The sequence below is a fragment of the Pelodiscus sinensis genome, chromosome 3 (genome assembly GCF_049634645.1).
Source record: "Pelodiscus sinensis isolate JC-2024 chromosome 3, ASM4963464v1, whole genome shotgun sequence".
NCBI classification, from domain to species: Eukaryota; Metazoa; Chordata; order Testudines; family Trionychidae; genus Pelodiscus; species Pelodiscus sinensis.
The window spans coordinates 63,640,720-63,661,739 of record NC_134713.1 but is presented as its reverse complement, the minus strand read 5'-3'; the positions used below and the strand labels follow the sequence as shown (position 1 = coordinate 63,661,739).

At 43.0% G+C, this 21,020-nt stretch overlaps 1 protein-coding gene across 5 annotated transcripts in view; it reads left to right on the top strand.

The window, feature by feature from the left end:
- Positions 1-21,020, top strand: part of RNGTT (RNA guanylyltransferase and 5'-phosphatase) — a 431,251-nt gene that overhangs the window by 190,014 nt on the left and 220,217 nt on the right. For all 5 annotated transcript variants that reach the window (XM_075923868.1, XM_075923870.1, XM_075923869.1 and 2 more), the window contains one exon: positions 16,879-17,043. In XM_075923868.1, coding sequence (XP_075779983.1) covers positions 16,879-17,043 — 165 coding nt within the window. The remainder of the gene's footprint in view (positions 1-16,878; positions 17,044-21,020) is intronic.

Sequence of the window (21,020 nt, the reverse complement as noted above, 5' to 3'; positions counted from 1 at the left end):
ATATGTTGGCAAAGAAGCTGAAGGATAGTTAGGTTTGCACTGATCTTTGCCTGTTGGTGGGGAGGCAGGGCAGGCAGGGTGAGATGTGAGGGCCTCCAGGGCACAGGCGTGGCTCCAAAGACCTTTCTGGGCAAAGGAATCCAGTTTTATGTGCATGAGGTGCATGTAGCCCAGAAGTGGAATAGATGTGTAAAGAACTGTTATTTTCTTTACTGTGCAAAAAAAGTATAGTTGATGTACTTTGGCATCTAATTAATACATTATTTTAAAAGAAGCTGAAAGTGAATACTTCTTTCCTTTTCCTTTCTCACCCCCTGGCCTTTACAATTTTTAAACCATAGCCAAGTTTTCATGAGAGCAGATTGGAATGGTAAGAATAGAATTAGCTCTTGAAAGGAAAATGCTTGCAAATGTGATGTTTAAATAGCAGAGATAATTTTACTTGAGTGTTCTTAAATTCTCTATGTAAAATAGTATATTTAAGACTGATTTCTCTTCAGGTTTGCTAATGTGCATAAAGATGTGGTGGGTGCTATTCAGTAAAGTTTATCACTTGTAAACAGATGCTGTGTTGGTCATAAATCCTGCCCATAACCATTACCCTTAGCTGGAGTTCATGCTTCAAAACATTTTGTTTTTAAATCCACATAAAATGTTTCTATCTATCTATTTTCCATTATAAACTTCATTTTAAAATGAGGTTAAATTCGCAGTACAAGCGGTCTCTCATTTGTTATTTTATTAGTCTTATCTTAGAAATGCAATGTGAAAATATTGGGGGGACAGTTCAAAAATCCAAGCACTTATGGGCCAGCATCCATTTTGTTTGACTTGGGTGCCAAAAAGTTTGTTCCTAGTTTTAATTCTGAATGTTTGTTTATGTAGACACATACTAGGGATGTGAATGGTTAACCAGTAAACATCACCCTTAGTGGGTGATGCTTACTGGTTATGGTTAACTGGTGGGGGTTGGAACAGGCCCCCGCCTGCCAGGTGGGGGCTGCTCCAGCCTGAAGGAGGCCTGCCAAAGGCAGGGGATGCTGCAACCTGGCCGGAGCAGCCCCTGTTCATGATGAACCCAGAGTTCCGCAGGCAGAGGTGGAGCTTGGGGAGAGAGTGGAGACCTCAAAATGAAGAGGGGAAAAAGGTCATACAGGGATTTGGAGACAAGTGGAGTATGAGGGATACATTAAGGAGAAGAAAACTTGGAGTCAGACGATCAGGTGGGCATTTGGGGAAGAATAAAATTAACATTGAGTGAGGGCAGGAGCAGAACATGCATTAAGTTATTTTTCAGAGCTTCTCTAGGAAGTAGTATCTTGAAGCCCATCTAAAGTGTTACATTTATGTATTTAATTTTGATATATTTAGAATGCATGTGTTCAATACTGTAAGAGATTCAAGACCCATAATAGATAAGGTTAATGTACAAAAACAAGCACACTCCCAGATTTCCACAAAACTGAAGTTTTTGCTACTTCAGTAAATCTGAGAACATAAGTCTTATAGTATGACTTGATGGAATTGAGTTCAACACCTTTAAACGAAAATGACCTAATAGTTTGAATTTTTTTCCTGAATAGTAAATAAGGAAGAAATGCCTTCAACAGTGGTCAAAATTAAACTTAAAAACTAAGGTATTTAAAAAGGAAACAAGAGGAAAAAGGAGAAAAGCTTAATATTGGTAGAGTTTTGATAGGACCGCTAATAAACAGGTTACACATCTAAGTTTAAGAAAAAACAGTAGTTTAAAAATCTTACATGATCTCATGTTTAGATCCGAGGTAAACAAATGTCAGAAATATAAGAGAAAGGAAAAGTAGAAAAGCATCAAGCCTAGTACATGTTCAATATCCTAATCTTTTATTGTTTTATTTAATTGTAATGATGAAATAGGCTACGGAAAGGGTTATGCCAATGTAATTTATGGTAATTTTAAAGTATGTTAAATTGTAGTTGTAAATAGACAATTTCAAGTCCCTTGCATAATTAACCCGGATGGTGGTGTGGACATGTTCTAAACCCCACAGCCCTGCTCAAACAGAAGTTGGTAAACAGATAATTCCTAAACAGAGGAATGTGTGCTCTACTTAATTTGCATTTGAGCAGCTAATAGAGCCATGAACAGGAAGAGAAACAAAGAAATCTCAAACAGGGGAGAAAAAGCCAGTTGGGAACATCCTTCCACGTAGAATCTGGCCACGTCTACACCGGCAAATTACTGCGTAGTTAATTTGCCCTCAGCACTGGAACTTTCACAGTGTCCACACTATCAAGGCACTTAGTGCGCACGCACTAGCTCCATAGCTAGTGCACTCTAGGCAAACCACCTCTGCAAGAAGCACAGAGCTTGCTGTGCTCTGGATAGAACACTGGGGTGCCAGTGTGGACTGTGTTGCAGTACTTCATCCTGACTAGCCTCTACCACCTTTACACAATGCCTGTTCTTGCTTCTCTGGTCATCTCTTTCAGTGTTGTTGCTCTGCTCTCTTAGACCCGCCCTTTGCGTCTAAGAGAGCTGACCCTTAGATCTGCCCTTTGTGTTCTTTTGAAAGTTCACTTCCTGTTTGCTCTGTGATGCCTGGTGTATTCTCAGTGTATCTCTCTAGCTGGCCATGTCTGCTCCATGCACCATGAGATCCTCTGCTTGAAGTCATGCTGAGGCTCTAGATATCATCAGCATTTACAGAAAGGCAGTAGTTCACTCCCAGTTGTGCTCCACCTGTAGAGATTATGATATTTATAGGCACACCTCCATATGTATAACTGAAAGGGACCATGAAAGGGTGCACTGCAGTGCAGGGTCAAAGTGAAAGAGTTGTAAAACACCTATCACAAGGCCTGGGAAGTTAACCGTCGCTCAGGTGTTGTGCCCACAACATGCAAGTCCTACAGAGAACTGGATGATCTACTTAGAGATAATCAGAAGACCTGTGTGGATACTTCAGAGGCTCAGGGACCAAGAAAGGAGGAGGATACTGTGGCTGAGTTTGCTGAGGGGGCAAAGGGACCCAGAATCAGAGGAGGACTGTGCATCCGTAGAGATTTGCAGTCCGGAGCTGTTTTGTACCCTTGATGAGGCAAATCACTCAGGGTATGTCTACACCAGCCCCCTAGTTCGAACTAGGGTTGCTAATGTAGGCATTTGAACTTGCAAATGAAGCCCAGGATTTAAATATCCCGGGCTTCATTTGCATGTTCCCGGGCGGGCGCCATTTTAAAATCCCCTTAGTTCGAACTGACTGCCCGTGGTTACACGCGGCAGTCAGAAGTTAATCCGAACTAAGTCCTTAGTTCGGTTTAATTGTTACTCCTCCTGCAATGAGGTGTAGGAAGAGAAGGAAGACAGAAAGATCCCCAATACAGGTAAGGTATTTATACGTTACAAAGTCTGTCGTCAATGGTGGTACTGGTACTTGCGACCTTCTACCTTTGGGCTCAGGTTAGCCCTTAGGGAGGGAACTGCAAGTGATCCCTCACAGTTCTGGGATGATTCTCATTGGGCCTTCACCACAACGGAGTGTTTCAGGGACGGTGACAATGTGATGGTCCGAGGCAGGTAGAGATCAAACACCTCTGCTTGGTGTATCCCAGATCTCCAGTGCTGAGCCTTCACCACAGCGTGGTGTGGGAACCCACCGCAGTTGTGAATGATTCCTCTGCCTTTTTCCTCTGTGGCGCTGTGCTGTCCCCACACACACAGCCCGGAACACTGCCCCCCCCCCCCTTGGGTGCAGGGCTTTTCTCTTTTAGAACCTTTGGCAGGTAACTGTAAACTTGTGTAGAGTGGTGTGCACAATTTTGTGCTGGGTGCAAAGGATCTGCATGCCTGGTGCAATTTTGGTACTACATGCAGACACGTAAGGCAGGAAAAGTTCAACTGTCCTGTCCAGAAACTCCATTTTTGTTTTCCTGAACTCCATTTTGTTTTCAGTTACTGATGGCAGCAACCGCTCCTTTAAGTGTGCACCTTACCCACATCCTATTTACAACAATTACATTATAAACATTATAAACAAATCAACATTATAACACCACTCTAACACTGCTATGCCATCCTTGTCCTCAAATTAGCTGGCAAAGCAATTGTGATATTTGACCCCTGCAGGCTGATATTCCATTGCCACTGTACTGTCGGGTTGGAGGTGAAGGCATCACTCCAGAAAGACAAGCTGCATATGACCCTGGATGGAACCTGCAGTTGAGTAAAAGATCCTCTGCTTTTCTGTTCACCCTAAGCAGTGAAATGTCTTCCAGGATGAACACAGTGTGTGGAAATTGAGTGGCCATTACTAACTTTCAGGCCCCCCTGCTTTGTTGTCCTCAAGTCACACCTGCCTAGAGTACAGTATGGCCAATGTTTGGCATAAGTGATAATCCTTGTCATCTGCAGCAAGGGATTTTCCTGTGATGCTGCAGCAAAGGTTTCCCCTGCTCTTTCTCCTGCTCTTTCTCTGTTACAGCAAGGGTTTTCCTGGCCCTTTTACCTGCCCTGCTGTACCTAGGTTTTCCCCTACTGCCCTAGTGTTGAACTCACTATTGTGGGGTTCCTGTGTGTTATGTACCCTCTCTTGAGACAGCCAGGCAGTGCTAGGTATGTGAACAATGCACAGGATTGAAAAGAGTTGGGTCAGTGGTGTCTAATGTTAACAGTAGATTCTCTGTAACATTTTACAATTTTGGCTTGATTAATTTGGCCTTGGAATGCCAGTCTCAGGAGGTTATAACTCCTGCAGTGTGTATGAGAAGGGCACAGAACTGCCCAAGAAAGACTAGAGAGGAGTTTTTGCAAGATGTCCTGAGTCACGCTGATGCTGAACATAAAGAATTGAAAGAGTGGAGGGACAACAACAGGAGGGAGTGTCAAGAGACTATGGAGCAGGTCCTAAACAGTATGGAGAGGCAAGCAGAGATGCTGAAGAATACATCCCCATTCGGTTTAACACTGATGAACTGCCACCCCTTCCCTCCCTCTTGCACAACACGTCAGGTGGCAGGGCTCCATATAAACCTTAGACATAAACAAACCTCTGAAATTCTCTGCACATGCCTTACCACCTGTCTCTCCCAGCCCTTCTCCCACACAGTGCAGATGTTTCATGCTTCATGTGTGTCCTATGTTAATTGTGGTTAATAAATTAAATTCATGTTTCAAAGACTTTTTTATTTCATTACATGAAAGTAAGTATGTATTTCTCAGAAAAGCTATGGTCAGTGTGGTGCTAAGTGTAGTGCATGGAGCAATCAGTAACCCCCTAGCAATAGTCACTGTACGTCCATGTAGGGCAATAAATTTTGCTGCCTCAAGGCATCCCTGATCCATAAAACTCAGTGCTGTGCTCCAGTAGTAGTCCTTGTCTCGGGGTGTTCAAACTGTGCCTCCAGGCACTGTGCCTCAGTGGTCCACCCCTGAGTGAAGCTTTCACCCTTTCTTTCACAAATACTATAGAAGATACAGCACACAGTGAGAACCATGGGGATGTTATCAGCCAAATCGAGCTTCCCATATAAACATCTCCAGTGGGCCTTCAAACAGTCCAAAGCACACTCCACAGTCATTTTGCACCTGTTATTGAAGCACTCCGTGCTGCTGTCAAGGCTCCCCATGTATTGTTTCATTAGTCATGGCATTAAGGGGTAGGTAGGGGTCTCCAGAGATCACAGTGGGGATTTCCATTTCTCCACAGTGATCTTCTGGTTTGGGAAGAAAGCTCCTGCTTGCAGCTTCCTGACCAGGTCAGTGTTCTGAAAAATGCATAATGTTTGCATAATGTCCCTGATGTGCCCACAGTGATCCACAAGCACCTACAGAACCATGGAGAAATACCCAATTTGGTTAATGTATTTGCAGGCTAGATGGTCTGGTGCCAGAATTAGAATGTCTCTCAGTGGTCACTCGATAATGAGTAGAACGTCTTCATGTCGCCCTCCTATTTGTGGATCTGTAGATGACTGACCAGCCCGATTCTGGAGCTGTAGGTCTTATCACAGAAGGGGCATGTGCTGTTGGCTGTTGGAGGGATGCAGTTTTTGCCACTTTTTTTTCTTCTTCTCTGCTTTTCCTTGTCTGCAGTGCGGCGGGACCTCTCAAATTGTGCCTCTCGCTCATGGATTACTGCTCTCCACTGGGGACAGTCCTGGGCAAGGTTCTCCCAGTGTCGACGCTGATGAAACACTTTTTTATGTTTGCCTTTAACATGTCCTCTGCCCTCTGCTTCCTCTGGCCCATAACGTTCCCCCATCTTTCCTTCATCTCGGAAAACAGAATTTGTTTTGAGAGGCACTGATCAGGCATCCGAACCACGTGACCAGTCCAGCGAATTTGTTGATAGATGATGATAGCTTCAGTGCTGATCATGTTCGACTCTTCCAGGATGCTAGTGTTCGTACGCCTGTCCTCCCAAGGGATATTTAGGATTCTCCAGAAGCAGCGTAGATGATATTGTTCAAGTGCCTTCAAGTGATGCTTATATGTTGTCCAGGTTTCACATGCCTTCAGCAGTGTTGGAACAACCACTATGTAGTATACACAGAGCTTTGTCTTGGCACTGATATCCCAGTTCTCAAAGACCCTTTGTCTCAGGCAGGCAAAAGCAGAGCTTGTGTAGCTTAGGCGATGCTGGATTTCCTCATCAATGTCGACTTTGGCAGAGAGATTTCCAAGGTATGGATTCCCGGTTGGCTCACATTCCTGAGCACTGGGGCCCTCTAGTCTGGCAACATCATGGAAGTTGCTGGCCCAGAGAGTCCCAGATTTAGGAGGTTCAACCTGTACGTTGTTTTTAAACATGGAATTTTGCTTATTCCACAGAATGAGTTCAATATTTACTGAAAATAAAACACCAAACTTTTATTTTTGGAATCATTTTCAAAGTTAATTGGTTTAAAATGAAAGTTATTGCTGAACTTATTTTTTGAATTTAAATATTTATAAAATGCTGCTATTCATGGTTTTTGGTTTGAATCCCCCAAACTGTTTCTGAAGATAGGAGAATTCGCAGCAGTATTCTGTGATATGAATGCAGACAGTATAAATATTGAATAAATTCTCAGTCCATATTAGTTTGTTCTTATCTCAAGCAACAGTATATCATGTTCTGTAGCTTCCTGGTACTGTAGATAAAATATATAAATCATTTTAAACTTTAAAGCTTTAGGCTTTTTGCCATTAGCTTGTCTCTGTGTTGTGTGATTCAGTGCTAAAGGTTAGAAAATGTTCATCTTACAATGTGTTGTCAAATTGTAATGGCAGTCTTGCCATTTGTCTCATTTTTACAAATGAAAAACCTTTAATGTTTGAAGTTTTACAGCATTATTCATTTCCATAAATATTTTACTTTCCATTCTTGTAACAGACAAATACAGAAATTAAAGATGCATTATTCAGCTGCCAAGTTGTTGAAATGGCATAGATGTTATTGAGGGAGCAAAAGACACCCTTGAATTAATTAGCTTTATTTAAATACATATATTCATGGACCTATCTTAAATAAAGATTTAAAATTTATATCAGCAATCATAATTCCACTGTGAAGAGAAATAGATACTAGCCCATTAGTATAGAAATCAAGAGATTAGACTTCAGGACCCTCTGAAAATGGAAAGACTCGATGGGATTTCTCTTTGGAAATGCAGATGTCAGCTTTCTGTGCTTTGAATTGTCATTAATACTGTCACACAGGCTGACATTGACATTTTACTCTGTGTTTATATCCCAGTCTTGTTCCACAATTATTAAAGTTAAGACAGTTGTGGCATATGGTCTGTTATGGTTCAGGAAATCAAGGCATGTGTGGCACTTATATGCATATTTTGTGTGGGTGTATATAGTATGTACTGAATTATTCATATTATTTAAGGTACTGCTTTTGGGAATAAAAAGGAATATGTTCTGCTGGCAGTTTATTTTCAGACCAAATTAAAAAGAGAGAGAGAGAGATTTTCAGTCTATCTCAGATCAAGCTAAATAACCACAGACTCAGAATGCTTTACTGAAGTAAAACCTGGCAGCATTGTGATAGCATTTCCATTAAAAACACTGTGCTTGGGGGATTCATAATTCAAATACCACACTTTTGCCAGCTACACAGTTATCCATAAGGAACTGTTTATGGTACAGTTGGACAGCATAGGATCAGACATAACAAGATGGACAGTAATTTTCACCCTTCTCACTTCCTACCTGAAGAATCCCAATTGGACTAGTGGTTATTTTTTCTCCTTTACCATGGCTGTTTTTGTCTGTTCTCCTCAGATCCTGAAACCCTAGGTTTATTTTTTTAATGTATCATTTCCTACCAAGTAGATCAAAATGTATGCCCAAGCAGTCCATTTTCTGTTTAGTATAACTATAAATTTGCTTTGTTTGGCTTTAGTTTGGCCTATTTGAACTGTATGCTCTGACATGACAAAATGCCTTTTTAGCAAGGAATGATCTGTGACTGGACAGCAGTGATGGAGAGAATTCCAGAATGCCTGGAAGGAGGAGAAATTTCCCCCATACTCTTGGCCATTGCCTGGGCAAGGGAGGGGCATGTGTCAGCCAATTTAACTAGCTTGAGCTTTCAAAAGTCTTTTGTTCTCCAGTTTGCTACAAAGAAGCAATTCCTGCTTAGCCATTTCTGGAACAAGAAAACATGCAGACGGCACTGCAGGAGGTATGGGAAAGAACCTGTACATGGTGGACAAGTAGTAACAAAAGCTTTAGAAGGCTTTTAGATCTTGGGGAACTTTGATTCAGAGGGGTCTTCCTCTCTACATGGTCTTAGGTGTTGGGCTAGGGTTGACACTCCTTAATAGCAATAGCGGCAGCTTGCTCGATAGATGGGGCAGAGACAGGCAGTCTCCATGCCTGAAAGTTTCTCCCCCATCTTTCCTGCTGTTCTCTCTCTGTCTCTTTCTCGAATGGTGTCCCAATTGGAAATCATGAGCCATATTCCTAGATGGGATATGGGTTCCCTATTGGAACCACTTTAATCTACATAGTTCCTGCAGACAGTATGGCAGAAGTTGTGTAGCTACAGGTGGCACAAGTCAGAGCCACATATCTCCAGCCAAGGGGGGAGAGGAGGAGCGGGAGCTGCTGCTTCTGTGATACGGGGAACAGTGCCTTATAGAAAGAGTGATGAGGACTGGGCAGTGGGATAGTAAATGGGAGCCAGCCAGAGGATATTGTGAAGACCAGGACTTTAATAGGGTTTAAAAAAGTACAAGACAAATTCATGGAGGTTAGGTCCATCAGTGACTACTAGCTAGAATGGGTAGGAGTGGTGTCCCTAGCCTCTGTGTGTCAGGTGCTGGGAATGGGTGACAGGGGAAGGATCACTTGATGATTACCTGGTCTGTTCATTGTCTCTGAGGCACCTGGCATTGGACACTATTGGAAGACAGGATACTGGGCTAGATGGGCCTTTGGTCTGACCAAATATGACGGTTCTTATGTTCATCCAATCTCTCATGCAAGTCCCACACTTTGGAGAGAACAATATGTTTATTTTATATCCACAGGTTGGTAGATGGGTGCACAGACCCTACTGCTTGAGTTGCTAATCACCCATGATTACAAGGGCACTTTTTATACCAGGCCTGGGCAAAATACGGCCAGCAGGCTGCGTCTAGCCTGCCAAGCTACCAGATCTGGCCCACAGAGGGAACGGGCAGCCCCAGGTAGGCTCCCCTGCTTGCCCCACAGGCCATGCAGAAACACGGCTGCTGGACTTCCTTTCTGTTTCAAAACTGGAGGGGAGGAGGAAGTTTCAGGAGCTGCCCTGCTTCCAGCACAATCCCATTGACTGGTTTCTGGACAGAAAACAGCCAATGGGAGCTGCTTGTTTGAATAACAGGCAGACAAGAAGAACCACACACTCTCTCCTCGGCTCAGTTATTCACTGAAGTATATGGCTGGGCAAGCAGGCTGGCTGGCTGGGAAATGTTTTAAGCTCTGCAAGCCTTAGTTCTACAGGCAGGCCAGGGTGGTTTGGCTGCTGGCTGGTAAGTCTCCTGGCTGCAGCCTGCCTCTGACACCTCACCCCCTCCCTGCCTCAACCCTCTGCCCCCCCTACTCAACATACCCAAACCTTCTGTCCCCCTTTGTACTCATACCCCCTACCAGACCTGGCACCCCAATCTCCTGCCCCAGTTCACAATCCCCTTCTACCTAAGTCACATCCCAAACCCCTGCACTCCAGTTCTCTGTCCTAAGTCACAACCGCCTGCTTCATCCCAACTCCCTCTCAGACTCCAGTCTCCCTCCTGTACCCAGTCTCTTACCCCAAGCTCCCATCCACCCTACCTCCATCCCAGACCCCACATCTCCACCATTAATATCATTAGAGAGTGTAGCCCTTGACCACTTTCCAAAATCTTGGAGTGTCCCCCTGTCAAAAATTATTGCCCACCTCTGTCTTATACCAAAGTCATGGTTCAGGGATCCAGGGCGTGGAGCAATGACTAACGTCAGAGAGGAATGATCAGCCGGTGGGCACAGAATGCCTGTGAGTATGACATTGGGAGGGAGGTTTGAGGTTTGTATCTGTGGGCATCTTGTTGTGCACTAAACTCACAAGGAGTTGTCCACATTAGAAAATGTATCACAACCGAGGTTTAAATATGAAGCCATTTGTCTTTTGATGATTTGGCTGAAGGGAAGTGCGCTGGGGCCTGCTCATTTCCCTGCTGTACATACTGATAGCTGAGCTGTACCCACATTATTCATCTGGAAAAAATATTTTTAAGGACTGCACTGAATTAAATTTAAGTATTTGGATACAGATGGGTGTGGAGCTGATTACACAGTAATAGCCTTGTGCTCAGTTGGTTTAGTGAGATGTTCACAAATGAGTTAGGTGAATGGGGCTACTAAGTCAACCCACGTACCTGGGATGTGAAAAAATCTGAACCGTGAGGTTAACCAGGGTAATTATGGATTTTGGAGTGGATTGTGATAACACAGGGGTATGCAGTACAGTGGTCCTGAGGTCTATTAGGTATGATTATGTGCATTTATCAATTTCTGGGGCTGGTGTTTTGCTTTTTGACAATAGGTGAGGAGTCAGGCAGGAGACAGGTATTGGCATGGTAGATGGAGGTGTACCCATGCTAATTGTTGCGCCTCCCAGTATCTGGTTTCTAGAGTAAGTAATGAGTAAAAAGGTAAATGAGATATGACATTTTGCAGTTGGATTCAGCACTCATAAGCAGGGAGGAGCCTGATGTCTTTGCACACTGATGCACCCTTTGTCCTTCACTGTCTGGTAGCCTCTGTCATCACACCCTTTTTTATATATGGGGAGTGTGAGAGGGTTAGACTTTATACCCGAGTCCAGGGCTCCCCAGCTCCCCTCCTTCCTAGCAGTTTCCTGCAATTGTATGAGTCCCTCGCTCTGATCCTCAGTCCGTTGGCATCCAGTACTCCTGGCTGAGACTCTGAGGCTCCGTCTCCTGTGTCTGGTTCCACCTCCTTGTCCATCCCACTTCCCGTAATATGTGGAGGCTCCTTCCTCTGGACCTCCCCTGGAGTTATTCTGGTAAGTGAAAGGCACAAAGTGGGAGCCAGCCAATCCCGTGTTCCTGCACTTCTCTCCCCTCTTATACGTCTCCTCCCATGCTTACGTGCCTCTACCTTCAGTTCCGGCATCAGTATGCTCCGGGCCCTCCCCTGCACTGACGCCCTCCTGACGGGTTTCCTTTGGGGCCCCCACGCTTACTCTGCCACCCCTGGGCGTATCCGTGTCTACGCTCTCGCTCAGCGAGAGGCTCCGGCCACAGTGCTACGTGGCTCTGCTCCTCCGTCACTCTCCCGCCCGGCCGGCATGGGGCGGGGCTGGCTCCTTCCCTAGCTCCAACCACCGGGAATTTATATTTTCACACAGCCTCAGCGCATGTGCTGCAGGGGTGGCAGTCCACCCCCTCCCCAGGCTGCTTCAATGGGTCTGGTAGTGCGGGGGTCCACACCCCCGTCACAGGGAGGAGGGGAGAGATTTCAAAAAAGATCTGAGTCCATGGAGTTGATTGGTGATGATCTACTCTAAGTTATTGTTTATCTTTTGATTAAAGCCCTGGAACGAGTAAATGGCTCGTGTGAGAATGGGGGGGGGGGGGGGGGGGCGGCACAGAAGGCAGTGTAGTGCCCCTTTCTGAGAGATAATTAATAAAGTTAGAGTTTCCCATTTAAATCCATGCTGTGTGTCATTTAGTCGTGTTGTCTGAGTCAGTGGAGAGCAACTTTCAGCCTTTCTGTTTTCTATCTGAAGAACTGAGTTAGTTATTTTTTTCTTCTTTATTGTCTATACTTCCTAATTTCGTTTTTAAAAACTGCTTATTTTTCCATCTAGTAGATGAAAAGGGACTTGTTGACATATGTATTTTTGATTTAATATAGTAAAAGTTTGCAATTTGCTTTTAGTTTCAACTATTTAAATTTGCCAGGTCGGAAAGAGTTTAGATTTAAATCCATCTATTTGCCTGTGTTTGTAAAATAGACTATTTTTTATGGATTTCAAAACTTTTTTGCTTATTTAGATTCATCCAGTTAGGGACTTTGATTCACATTTCAGGGATAATCCTGTTGTTGTATGGTTGGTGATAGGGAGTTGCATTAAAAACAAAAGAGTGTTAACAAAAGTACTGTGGAATACAACCATAGCATCTTTTGATCTCTCAGTGCAATTACAAAGAGTTACACCACGTTACGAAAGCTTAAATAGGAAGAGGTATTAAAGAGACTTCTTTTCTCTCTGGGTGCATGTCTCAAGGTGAATTTTTACTCATGGTTTAATATATATTAATTAATCCATGCTAACACCATTGCAAATTCTAGTGTAGATTAGGCATAAATGTTTCTTGCTAGTTGAGTCTAACCCTAAGAGATACTATTACAATAAACTTTTTTTTTTTTTTTTTGGAACAAAACACTTGGGCATAGCTTGCATTACAATTTAAAATCTTTTTAATGATGACATCTTAAAACACAGCTAAAGTGCCATATCAAACAGCACTGAACTAATAATAATCTCCCTTCACAAATGATCAGAACCTGTAAAATCCTGAAGTCAGTTCAGGTACTCAGATATTTATAGGTCTTAAAAAAACCAAACCTTCTCATAAATGTCTAATGAAGCATGTCACATTCAGAATTATGCCAAATTTCTGTTGTGGATGTTCCTCCTAATGTTGATATATGCCATCAAGAGCCAGCAATGTCCCACTGCCTTGTATACTGGCCAAACTGAACAGTCTCTATGACAAAGGATCAATGGACATAAATCAGACGTCAGGAATGGTAACACATGTAAACCTGTAGGGGAACATTTTAACCTCCCTGGACATTCAATAATGGATTTAAAAGTAGCCATTCTTCTACAAAAGAATTTTATTACCCAATTACAGAGGGAGACAGCTGAACTGGAATTCATTTACAAACTCAACACTATCAGCTTAGATTTGAATAAAGATATATTCACTGATTAATGCACAACAAAGGCAATTTCCCCTGCCATGCATGGGACACCTCCAGCCTGGGACAGCATCATTAACACTGGTCTGACAATTATTAGGTAACTGCTTTTGCTGTTATATATATACTCTGGATTAGGGATGTAAGCAACTAATCGACCAGTCAGCTATCCAGTAAGCAAAAGCTTTGTTACCAGCAAAGGCGTACTAGTAAACTAATTAAGACTGGGGCTGCTGACTAGATGGTAAATGCCTTTGTCCCAGAAGGAGATCCGGCCTGGAACCCACTGTATCTATCACCAGCAGATTTCTCAGATGGAAATAAACACAGACTATGATTTCAAATTTAAAAGATATAAAAGTGTATTGAATACAACAGGTAACCAATGAACTTGAATAAATCCAATACAACACTGTAAAACCAACCCTACACCCTTTTAAAATAATGAGGTGTTATGCAGTGTGTAAAGGAAATTATACTCAGTCTGTCCGGAGATGGTAACCGACAGCCGAAGCTTAGGACCTGCAACCCTTTAGCTCAGATAGCCTCGGTGGAGGAACACTGAGGAGTCCTTGTTGCTCTGTCGATGGTGTGACAGTCAGTTTGTGAGTAGATCACACACAAGATGGTTTTCCCAGCTCTGGAATAGAGGGCATTCACCACAGAAATCGGAGTTAGGCGGTGTGTCCGGTTTGTCCTTGACAGGTAGCTAGAGTCCACTGGCACCGGGCTTTCACCACAATGGTGGGTTGAAGCACCCTGCTAGATGCTGGTCTGTTATCAGGATAGGTCCCGGCCTTCACCACGGTCCTGGAGACAGCAAGCTAGGTGAACGATGAACTCATTAAGGAACGAAGGAACCTGAGAAAAACTAGGAACTCAGGAACCCGAACTGTCTCAGGGTCCAAGCTTATAAACGCCTCTGGGCGAGAAAGCAGCTGGAGTGCCGAGTCTAGAGAATGGTGCTGGGTGCAGACAAGCTGGTGCGGTGTGCATGGACATGTGCTGTGTGCAGAGGGTGGTTTTGGCGGCAAAAGTCCTTTCAGTCTGTTGGGTACCATGTTAAAATCCCATCATCCCATTTTGGATTGTCCCTTTAGTCACAGTCTCCATTTTGGTTTCAGTGCATTTCTATTCCCATCAAGTTCCTACTAACAGCTTATTGAATAGTCGACACACTAGTCAACTAGTCACTCTCCTACTCCCCCCCCTCCCATGCCCTTGCTGCCTCTGTCAGAAAGAGGGAGTGCTACGGGGAACTGGCTTAAGCCAGCTTTGTGGGAGGGGGCAGGGTGCAGCAGTAACATTCCACTTTTGTTTTTACAATTACAGACTAACATGGCTACTCCTCTGAGACTTTTCATATATCAGTCTAGCTTTGACCTTTACATAAAGGAACGAGTGGTACTATGCTGTAACTAGTTTTGAAATAAAAAATTTAGTATTAGAACTGTGGGAGATAATTACTTCAGAATAGATGTGAGAAGGGAAAATATATATATTTTTAAGCAGAATTAGGTGATTAGAAGATTCCATATGAATTCACAGAAAAGAATTGAAATGCCACTACTGAAGGCCTGAAATCAATTTATGCCACTACAGCAAAATCTTTTAAAATGATTAGCTGTAATATAATTGTGTAAATACAATTTTCTGTTTATTTTGAATTTCTTACAAGACGTGAGTAAGTGCAGAAGTGATTTTAGGAAAAGTAGCAGAATAACGGGGTTGTGTACTTCAGCATATGTAACCAGAAAAGATTATTTGAGAATCGTGACATTTTTCACAAATCATTGCAAAAATCAAGGCGGTGATACCTTGTACTTTCCTAAATTGTAAATAGAAAATAAATCCCCAGTGGGTGATACATTTGCTGATCCCAAAGGCGGCCACTTCTGATAGTCCTTTAAAAAAATCACTAGTCTAGTTTTCTATTTTCTTGCTTATAACTTTCCAAACCTTGCATAGTTCAGGGTCAACTTTTTGTGCCTTGTTTGCGGCATGAAGTATATCCAGGATAGTTTGTGGGAAAAAATAGTATTTTTGAATATGAAGGAGAAAGAAGCAGAGTAAGGAATAGACTAGGCAAAATAAGTCTCATTAGTGTTATAGACTGGACATAATAATGATAAAACAGGAACTATATTCCTTGGATTGCTATAAAATTGACTGATTTGGTTGAAATTCACATTTCTAAAATTAGTATTACATTTTTGCATAATCTATTACTATTCAGTTAATGGCAGCTACAGTAAGTCACATGCTAAATGTAACTAACTACAATATGACCATTATTAATGTTCTAGATGTGCTTTTTGAACTGCCCTATTTATCTGGTATATTCCACCAAATGAGTAAAGAAGGGTTGTAAAATGAGTAATTTCTTTCAGATCTCGAAAGGCCATAGTTTAACACCTGAGAATTAAACAAGAACTTTAGTATCTTTTATGACTGAGCTATAACCTATTGTACTAGCTTACTGTCCTTATGTATTACTGGTTTTTGCAGCTTTTCTAATCTACAGCTTCATTTTCATTAACTTCATTTTCTACAACAGAAATGCTAATGTCTAGTTCTTAGTGCAAAAGTGTTTGTAGTACATATGAAGTAAGGGTTTTCCTTAGCTGTGCTACTAGATGCCATTAAGTTATGAACAAAGGGGACTAAAGTATATTACATGTTGGCTCTCCCTGGTTCCACACACTGGGGACTTTACTGGTCCTGGATGAGGGATTTTTCTGGGCCAGGGGAGCTTATTTCTGGCCCCACTTCTCCACTAGGCCTCCTAGCTCTCCCCACCACCCAACTGAGCCGCACACCGGCTCTGACTCCAACCCCCCCCCATAGTCCAGTTGAGCCCTGCACTGACTTGCAGACGACCCCCTCCCCCAACCCAGTTGGGCCATGCATTCTCCCCACCCCCTGACTTGCATATAGTGCTAGGCTCCTGCCCTGTTGCCACCCTCTCCCTCCTCCTGCAGCATGCCAGGACTCTCTGATCTTGTAACTTTTGTGGTCCTTCTGGACCATGGATGTTGCTGGACTACAGAGTTTGTTTATAAAGGTACAACATGTAGTAAAATACTATTATTAATAATACTGTTATGGTTACCTAACACAATTCTGTGCTTACAAAATCATCAGTTTTAGATTACTTGATCTCTTATTTCTAGAGCACACAAGTTTAGCAAGACTTTTTTTTTTTTTTTTAATTATCCTTGGATAGGACCTCTTTAGCTCTAGAAAAATATGTGGAAGCTGGGAAGATTGACATAAATGTGAATATTTTGTTGTGTTTGATTATATTCAATGTACCTCTATCTGAATAAATATTTTGTTTATAAATATTTTGTATGGGGAACCTCAATCTAATCATAATTTAATAAGCATTTAGGTTTTTATTTTTTTTTTGTCTAAATTGGCAGGGACAGCCAGTTGGAGAATGTGATTTTAACATTCGACTAGCATGTATAGAAAAAGAGATTATATTTCCACGGCATGAAAAGATGAAGAATGGTCTCATTGACAAAGCACAGGAACCATTCAGTGTTCGAAACAAACCATTTTTTGACATCCACACGGCAAGAAAGGTAAATTTATTGATTTTAGGTTTATTAATGTTGTGGCTTTATCTGTTCCTTCTGGTGTACCATTTTCTCCATTTACAAAACCCTTCTTTACTTTTCCACAAACTTCAGTTTTATCTCATAATGCTGAATTGTTGTTGTTGTGTTGGTCCCAGGAATTAGAGCTATGAAGTGTGTAAGGTAGTACAGGCAGTCCCCGGGTTACGTACAAGATAGGGACTATAGGTTTGTTCTTAAGTTGAATTTGTATGTAAGTCGGAACTGGCTCCAGATTCAGCCGCTGCTGCTGAAACTGACCAGGGGCTGACTACAGGAAGCTGGAGGCAGAATTGCTCTGCCCCCAGCTTCCTGGAATTAGCCACTGATCAGTTTCAACAGCGGCTGAATCTCGAGCCTGGGACAGAACAGCTGGGCTGCCAGGTAGGTGCCTGCAGGACCAACCCGGCAGCACCCCAGCTGCTCTACCCCAGGGTCCACAACAAAAGCCTGATCTGCTGGGGGGAGGGGGGCGGCGGCGCACTAGCTGCGCGCCCCCCCCCCCCCAGCAGACCAGGGACACGGGGAGCAAAGCCGCAGCGGCGGCGGGGTGCCGCGCCTCTGAGGCTTTGCTCTGGCAAAGCCTCAGAGGCGCGGCACCCCACCACCGCTGCGGCTTTGCTCCAGGTGTCCCTGGTCTGCTGGAGACGGTCCCCAGCAGACCAGGGACATCCGGAGCAGCTTTTCTCGCCCCGGAGGTCGAGGTGGCGGGACCACTGCGCACTGGGCGGTCCCGCTGTCTGCTAGCTCGGGGGCGAGAGAGCCCTGTTCGTAAGTGCGGATCCGACATAAGTCGGATCCGCGTAACTCGGGGACTGCCTGCATAATGTATTGGATGAATTCCTGTTGCCGAATGAGAGAAACTTTTGAGGTCCTGAAGAATCAATACTTGAGATTCAAAGACAGGAACTTGTTACCTTTTTTAAAAATGTGTTCTTTGGTTTTCTATTTCCTTATTTAGCTGGTTTTTTATAAGTGTTAAAATTCCTAATTCTCATTGTGTACTTGTGTCATCAATGTAGAAAGGTGAAATCCTTATAAGTTATGTATAACTATTTTAAATTCTTCCATGTTGGTCAACATGTGATCCTTATTTCTACTACTTGTACTCATTCCTACCATAGCCATTAGTCATATGTAGTCCTCATCAAAATACTTACAGGTGAATGTAGCACTTAAGCATTGAATCTCTTGTTTCCATGTGGTTTCATTATTGCTTGGTGTTTGAAGCAGGGAATTGGCTTTCTAGGCAGCATGCAGAAATTGCATAATCTTTTGGCTAACAGAATGATGGATGGAAACTATAAGAAAGAGAGAAAAGAGGTAGAGCATGGTCTTCAAACAGAGTGAGGAGTTGTCAATAGAGCGGACTGGTCCCAAGAAAGTTTCAGTCCAGGGCAGTGATCCTCAGGCTGAGGTTCTGGAGCTTCAAGTGGCTCTTTTGTGTGACTCTGGTGGCTCTTTGCAGCAAATAATATTAAAACATTCTGTGATTTAATTGTTAACCAGTCAGGATGGCTTCACTATGTTGTTAACCAGTTGTTACTGATAAAATAATAGTGTACTTGGAAAGCTATTTTGTTGTGTGAATAATATATACATGTTTTTTATGATGGTTTTAATAGGAAAAATATTTCTAGGTGGGAACTACTATTTGAAAGTAAATGCTAATGTCCACTTAGATTATAAAAAGAAGACATTTTAAAAATCAGTCTAGCTTTTCAAAATATGTGCACTTTTAGGGTACGTCTAGACTACATGCCTCTGTCGCCAGAGGCATGTAGATTAGGCTACCAGACATAGGAAAATGAAGCGGCGATTTAAATAATCGCCGCTTCATTTAAATTTACTGGGTGCTTCATCCAATACAACCATGGATTCTTTAGCACTGACCAAATGCTTAGCATCAAGCAAGCCCTTGGCACTAATGTGAATCATGGCCCCTTGTCATTGGGTAAACAATATACTAGCTGCTCAGGGAATGCATTCTGCCCTTGGCACCAATCGTTGCTTCACTTTTCAACCTGCTTCTGCGGTTGATGCTCCAGCCTGCTTCACAGCAGTTCTGCTTTCTAAGGGACCTGGTCATCCTTGAAATGCCTGAGTTGCTGCATCTTCGAGTGAGCTCCCTATAGGTTACACATCTTCCTTGGAGTTATAACACTGCTTGCCTTCACCATTGAGAACTGTACAATCCTTTTCTAGCAAAGGAGAAAAAGGATGAAGAGTGCTCTGTTCCATCCGAATATCGAGACACATGCACAATTCTCTGCTTGTCCATGTTACCTAGAACAAAATGGGGCCGTGGTATGGACCCCAGTGCATGCAACCCCATGTTCCAATTCCTCCACATTGGGCCTTCTGTGACCTATGACTATGTACAGGGCACATTTTCCCAAACCATAAATAGAGCAGAGCAATGTTCCCTCTAAGCTGTGCAGCAGCACAACTTCACAGGTGATTAAACAGCCTTGCCCTGTTAGAGGCTCAGGGCTATGTGCATGGAGCTGACTGTCTGGGCAGTGCTGATTAATCACCTGTGAAGCTGTGCTGCTGCATAGTTTAGAGGAAACACTGGAGCAGAGCCAGAAACACAAAGTTGCCATTCTCGTCCACGTCTCGACCATCTGATGTTCACCCAGTAATGATGGAACAATATCAGGAAGACATAGGGGAGAGTTTACACAACCATTCCACTTCTCCTGATGAGACCATCATGTCATTACCTCTTGCATTGACAATTGCAGACACTTTCAAGAGCTACTCTGCAGAATCTCAGAATCTTTCCATATCCTGATGGAGGAAGTAAAAAAGCAGCAGCAATAGTTGCTCAGTAACCTATCCATGTCCACATTGGCAAAGATAGCCTTTCCTTTTGGATCCTGCCAAGGCAGTCTGGCAGATGCCAGTATCCATACCTTCAACCTGCTATTGAGTATACAAAACATGAAGGTCCCTGTTAAGGACTCGGAATTTTTTTCCCATCCTGCTCTGAACTCCTGATACTAATGCAGTACAGAAGAAGGGATGCCAATGCCACTTTAGGGCAATGCTATGCAATATGGACTGGAAGTTATTAGTCTTGTTCATTTGTTAAGCATACTCTTCTGCTACTCTTCAGTTCCATATTGCCAATTACAAGACTTTTATGGTCAAATATAGTCATACAAGCTATTGTAAAATACTTGGCATTCTGTCATTGTCTGCCAGAGGATAAGATGAAGCCATTCTAGGCATTTGTGTCTGAAGGATACCTTATCATTGGCACGGCACTACAGGCATCCTTAGGTTTTGAAGATATGACTTCTTGCTGCATCGCAAGATCCATGGTAACATGATGAACATTATGGCTTCATCTTTCTGGATTCCCTAATGGGGTATAGACTATGGTCAAGGATCTACCCTTTGAGAGTTTCAAACTATTTGCCAAGTGCATAGATGAATCCCTGTGTTCTCTAAAAGACTCTGTAATAACTCTCTGCTCTTTCAGCATATATAGATCAGTGTTGAAAAGATATCAGGGGAAATACCAGCATAGCTCAAGAGTCCAACCTCCTTTCACTCCTTCTGGGTCAGTATGATGCACAGCGAAGGCTACAAAGACCCCTCTGAAGCACAGGCAAATGCTGCATCAGGAGGCTACATCTCTCACACCTTCGTCTAAAACACAATTTTGAATTTTTGATTGAAATGCCCTGGAAAGTATCCATTCTGTTTGCTGCAGCCATCTTTAACAGCCCAGCGGTTTGACAACTGTTTAGCCCCTTTTTATCTATCATGATAGCACATCACTTTAGAAAAAGCGGGTTATGGAAATAATCAGCAAAGGGTGTTCTCCATTTCATTCCCTATGCGTGCTCCACTTCCTGCCCTCGCTTCTGCTTTGGAGCTCAAAGTTAAGTTCTACAATAGGCTACGTATAGATGCCATCTGCAATGTGATAT